General features: G+C 46.9%; 1 protein-coding gene across 1 annotated transcript in view; it reads left to right on the forward strand.

Annotated features, from left to right (window-relative positions):
* The window catches only part of DDHD2 (DDHD domain containing 2), a 37,643-nt gene that overhangs the window by 22,928 nt on the left and 9,398 nt on the right, over positions 1-5,317 (forward strand). Inside the window, exons 10-12 of the mRNA XM_018572400.1 lie at positions 2,613-2,735; positions 3,780-3,875; positions 4,553-4,672. Of these exons, the coding sequence (XP_018427902.1) occupies positions 2,613-2,735; positions 3,780-3,875; positions 4,553-4,672 (339 nt within the window). The remainder of the gene's footprint in view (positions 1-2,612; positions 2,736-3,779; positions 3,876-4,552; positions 4,673-5,317) is intronic.

Below are 5,317 nucleotides of genomic sequence, written 5' to 3' on the forward strand. Positions count from 1 at the left end.
CCCCCCCCCTCTCATAGTTCTCCTTTAAAGAGTTTGTTGCTAATGTTGCAAAGACTATTGAACATTTTGTACATGAAAATCATGTCCCCCCTTAATCTCCTCACTTCCAACGTAAACATATTTAAATTTAGTAGCCGTGTCTCATAGCTCTGGTCCTCCATCCCCTTGATGAGTTTGGTCGCCCTCCGCTGGACTTTCTCCAGCTCAAGGACATCCTTTCTGTGGACCGGTGCCCAAAACTGCACCGTAATCTTGTGATTTGCCAATGCAACATGTTCTCTGTAACACTGCTGCACCGGCTGAACATTCTCCCCTTCACTTGCTCCATCCAGCATCTGAGAATGAAGAGAATTAGCCCTGAATAAGTTCCAGGCTGGGACATAGAGCTTACCTAGTGCTGAAGATCCCCTCCCTATCCCATCTAACAAGGAGAAGGCATCTGCCAAGCAGCAGTAATATCAGTGGGGGGCAGGAAATTGAGGCACATGCGCCCCACACCCGGTAGTATTGGGTGTTTCCTTTGCTCATTGGTCGTATGGGATCAAAGGGAAGGGGAGTATGTTCTGCTCGTAGGGCTGCCATTACAGTGAACCTGTAGCTTTGTCTTGCATGGACAAAGCACATGTTCAAGTGTTAAGTTGCCCATACACCTTGCAATCATCGGTCCAAACTTTTCGTCCGATGATCGAACCGTCGTACGATTTTCGGCGGGCCCCATCCTGCCCCGATCATCGCAAGGTTCAATTAGCGGTAGTTAAAAACAACACCTGGACGGATTGCATTAATCGACCGCACGTATTTTCGTTTGCGCATGAGTAGTGTTAATCGTACGAATTTTGACGTACGTAAACGCCACCAACCTTGTGAAAATCGTACGTGGACCGAGGTTTTCTAACCTGCTGGAAAGTCAAAAGTCGTACGATTGTACAGTATTTGCGGTTGTACACCGCCCATCAACCTTACGAATCTCGGACGAAAACGCGATCGCATACGAAAATCAGCCGATAATCGTAAGGTGTATGGGCACCTTAAAGAGCAGATTTTAGGGATTGGGCTGAGTTTTTAGGGGTTGCAGGTGAATTTGGTAAGAGTTAGGGTAGAGGTTAAAGGTGCCCATACACCTTATGCTGGGCACACACCTTACAACCATCGCAAGACTTCTGTCTTGCGTTGGTTGTAAGGTAATTAAAAAAATTTACGATCTGCCCATCTTGGACAGGCAGATCGTACTTGCGATGATCGCAAGTCGCGCCCCCCTGAGGGGTGGGCTATTCAGGTGGAGGCATATTTAGGTAAATGTCGGTAACGAGTGTTACTAACACTTGTGTAAATTCTGCATCTTACACATGTTCTTGGCGCAGAGAACACAGAGAATGAGCAGCACTGAGATCTTAGTGCCCAGAACGATCATAACACATTAGATGGCCCTGTTAAGTTTACAGAGGTTGTATCTATACACCTGTTATTAAACCTTGGAGATTTCGAAAGGTGCCCATACACTGCACGATTCTCGTACGAGAATCGCTGGAAATCCCGCGATCGTACGAGGATCGTGCAGTGTGAATGAAGACGTGCGACCGATTCTACTGTACGGTCGCACGTCTTTTGTCTAAGGAGCATGCTAGAAAACCAGCCGAAAATCTTACCATTTTCGGCTGGTTTGAATGATGCTCGGGAGACAAATGCCGGACCGGCCGATGTGCGCACACTGCCCGTTCAGCATTGCGGTCATCGGAAGCCCGCCCCTCGGGGGGGCGGGCTTGCGATGATCGCAAGTACGATCTGCCTGTCCAAGACTAAGGTCTTGCGATGATACAGCTATCTGTTATTTTACATGATCTTATATACACTGAGTGGCCAGATTATTATGAACACCCCATCAGTACTTCGTTGGGTCACGAGATGAGTCCACGAGACGACTTCGTTGGGCCGCCTCGTGACTCCACGAGATGGTGAAAGGTGATGCGAGGAATCTGACACGGCACTGTTGCCCTTCTGTTGTCTTGTACCAGTCTTGCCACTCTCCGTTCTGCCCTAACATTGACTAGTCGCTGACGGCCACAATTCGCACGTTCAGACCCAGATTTTCGGCTGACAGTCCGGTCTTTAAACACTTTAACAACAGCTGCTCTTGAACATTTAACAAATTCTGCTATTTTGCTGATCCTCGCTCCATGGCTCCGAGCGCCAACAATCATCCCACGTTCAAAGGCTGTTACATCGCGTTGTTTCCCCGTATCTTCAGAAATCACTTCTACTGTCGTGGTAACCAACCTGCTTCCCTATTTATAATGGTCTGGCCCTATAGCAACTTCAGCGCCAAATTATAGCTAATTTGCCTACAAAAGTCAGGTGGTCATAATAATCTGGCCACTCAGTGTAGTGTTCTATGGCCTTCTGTCCAGTTGTACAATGGTGTGCCTTTACCTTTGAAGTTAATGCACTTTGATGGCGCATGGAAACTTGCAGTGTTGCATTGCTGTTGTGGGTTGCTGTGTATCTAACAACACATAAGAAAGTGTCTGTGTAGCGTGTAGGGGCCCCCACGGGTCCCGCTGTGTACAGGAGTGAATAGTTGGCCCCTCTGTTCTGACAGTTTTTGCTGTTTGCAGGCATCGGAACTCGGAGCAGGGACACGGATGAGGAGTCAGACGCTGAGGGAAGTGCTGCAGGAGCTGGAACTGACTGAACTCAGCACTATGTTTGAGAAAGAAATGATGGATACAGAAGCTCTGGTAAATCCATGAATCATTTCTGGCCCAGGGGAATGAGCTGCATTGGTGGACATAAAATGGAAGATGCCCAATCTGCCCGGGTCCGGGAACAGATTACATTTCCGTGACCGATTACCTTTTAGATAAGGCGGAGGGATGTCAGCACAACTGCTAGCCAGTAGAGGTGGTGGGGCAGCTTTACCCAGATCACTTCTGCCATCAAGATCACTCCTTCCATATATTATTATTATTATTACATAGGATTTATATAGCGCCAACAGTTTGCGCAGCTCTTTACAATGTAAGGAAGACATTACAATCACAATACAAGACAGGATGGTAAGGAGGGCCCTGCCCCTGAGGGCTTACAATCTGAAAGAGGAGGGGGAAATGATACATGAAGAGGTAGCTGTGAGGGGAGGAATTTTTTGAGAACGTGATGGTTCAGTAGCTAGGTCAGACGGACAGGTTGGGGTAAAGAATTCCAGAGGATGGGAGCGACTCTAGAGAAGTCCTGGAGGCGAGTATGGGAGGAGTGTACAAGGGAGCTGGAAAGCAGGATGTCAAGGGAAGAGCGGAGGGGACGGTTAGGGTGATATTTTGAGACCAGGTCTGAGATATAGCCGGGGGCGGAGTTGTGGATGGCTTTATAAGTGACTGTTAATATTTTGAATTTTATCCTTTGGGCGAGTGGAAGCCAGTGCAGGGATTGGCAGAGGGGGGATGCATACTCTGAGCGGTTGGTCAAGTGGATGAGTCTGGCAGCTGCATTCATGATAGACTGAAGGGGGGATATCCTGTGTAGAGGTCGGCCAATGAGGAGGGAGTTACAATAGTCCAGACGAGAGATAACAATGGCAGCTGTGAATGTCCAGTACAAGCTCACGGCTGCTGCTGCTTGTTTACAGCATATAACTGTCCTAATGTAATGGGTTATGGCTGCAGCAATGACGGTGCTCATTCTCCCCACCAGCCTGTCGTGGGACACCTGTATTAAATAGTGCTTTGTGTACATGTAATTGCTACTTTGCATTGTGTTTTGATTTGTATCGCATTCATTTCTAGTCCATGTGCACAGAGCAAGACCTGAAAGATCTGGGTATCCCACTAGGACCAAGGAAGAAAATCCTTCACCACGTCCAACACAGGGAACAGCTGAAGGTAACCGAGACTCTCTATCTTTAACAATACATAGGGGGGGATTTATCAAAACTGAATCAGATCTGCACTGCAACCAATCAGCTTCTCTGTCTCATTTTCAACTCTTACCTGAGTAAACGAAAGAGAGATGCTGATTGGTTCCCCCGGGCAACTGCTCCAGATTCTGTCTGCTCCAGTTTTGATAACCCCCCCTCATTCTGTCTCCTCTCCTCCTGACTCATCAAGGACCCACCACAATCTTCTCCTAATCTTGGCTGATGGGAGATTGTACAAATGTTCTGAAAGGTTCTGTGATTTCTTCATAGGGAACAATTTTGGATGCACACAGATTTTTCCAGTATGTGCACACTAATAAGTTCTTACTGTGCAATGCTTGTAAGTGCTACTTATCACTAGTTACCACTGTCAAGGGAACCCCTATAATAGGGAACCCCTATTTCTAGCTTGATAGGGACTATTGCTTATTCAATCCCTATCTGTGCAGAAAACTTTATGAACTGCAAATAACCTGAGTGGCCTTATTTAAAGTGAACCTGTGTCCAGACTGCACAATAAAGCATTTACATATTGTCAGCATGCAGTAAAAGGTTCTGCGGTGAGTAAATCGGGAAGTACAGATACGTCTGGCACATGTTGGCATGTCATTAATATGCTTTATATCTCATTTACATTTCCAGGACTGTGATTGCCCAACGCAGGACACCACACACCCTTCTGAGATCAACCAGCCTCCGCTCACCTCGGGAAGCACCTTCAATATGGTGAATTATGAATACTTCGACGTTGGGATTGGACAGGTGAGAGATGCATGGAGGATGCCCATTTTTTTGTATTCTAAATATACAGGAATAGCTCTGTGATATAGAGAGCAGCTGCCATATCGGTATAGTTATGACTGTGTGTCATCCTTGGTGTGTACTGTAGAGACACTCTCTGGTGCCCAACCTGCAGCCGGGGACCAAATGTGGTAATTCGGTATGTTCGTGTGTGGCCCCCCTGGCCCCTGCAGTCTGCAGTGGGAGCATTGATCTGTAAAGGGTTATTAGCAGTGATCTATACTGGCCTCATGTAACGTGTACCCCGTCTTTGCAGTCATCTGCAGCACGTGTCCAGTCTCCAACCAGACTTGTCTCATGTCACCAGTCTCTGATCATCATTTCCTCTAGTATGTCTGCAGTCTCTGATCATCATTTCCTCTAGTATGTCTGCAGTCTCTGATCATCATTTCCTCTAGTATGCCTGCAGTCTCTGATCATCATTTCCTCTAGTATGTCTGCAGTCTTTGATCATCATTTCCTCTAGTATGTCTGCAGTCTCTGATCATCATTTCCTCTAGTATGTCTGCAGTCTCTGATCATCATTTCCTCTAGTATGTCTGCAGTCTCTGATCATCATTTCCTCTAGTATGTCTGCAGTCTTTGATCATCATTTCCTCTAGTATG

Source organism: Nanorana parkeri, unplaced genomic scaffold, assembly GCF_000935625.1.
Source record: "Nanorana parkeri isolate BGI_ZX_2015 unplaced genomic scaffold, ASM93562v1 scaffold2018, whole genome shotgun sequence".
Taxonomy (NCBI): domain Eukaryota; kingdom Metazoa; phylum Chordata; class Amphibia; order Anura; family Dicroglossidae; genus Nanorana; species Nanorana parkeri.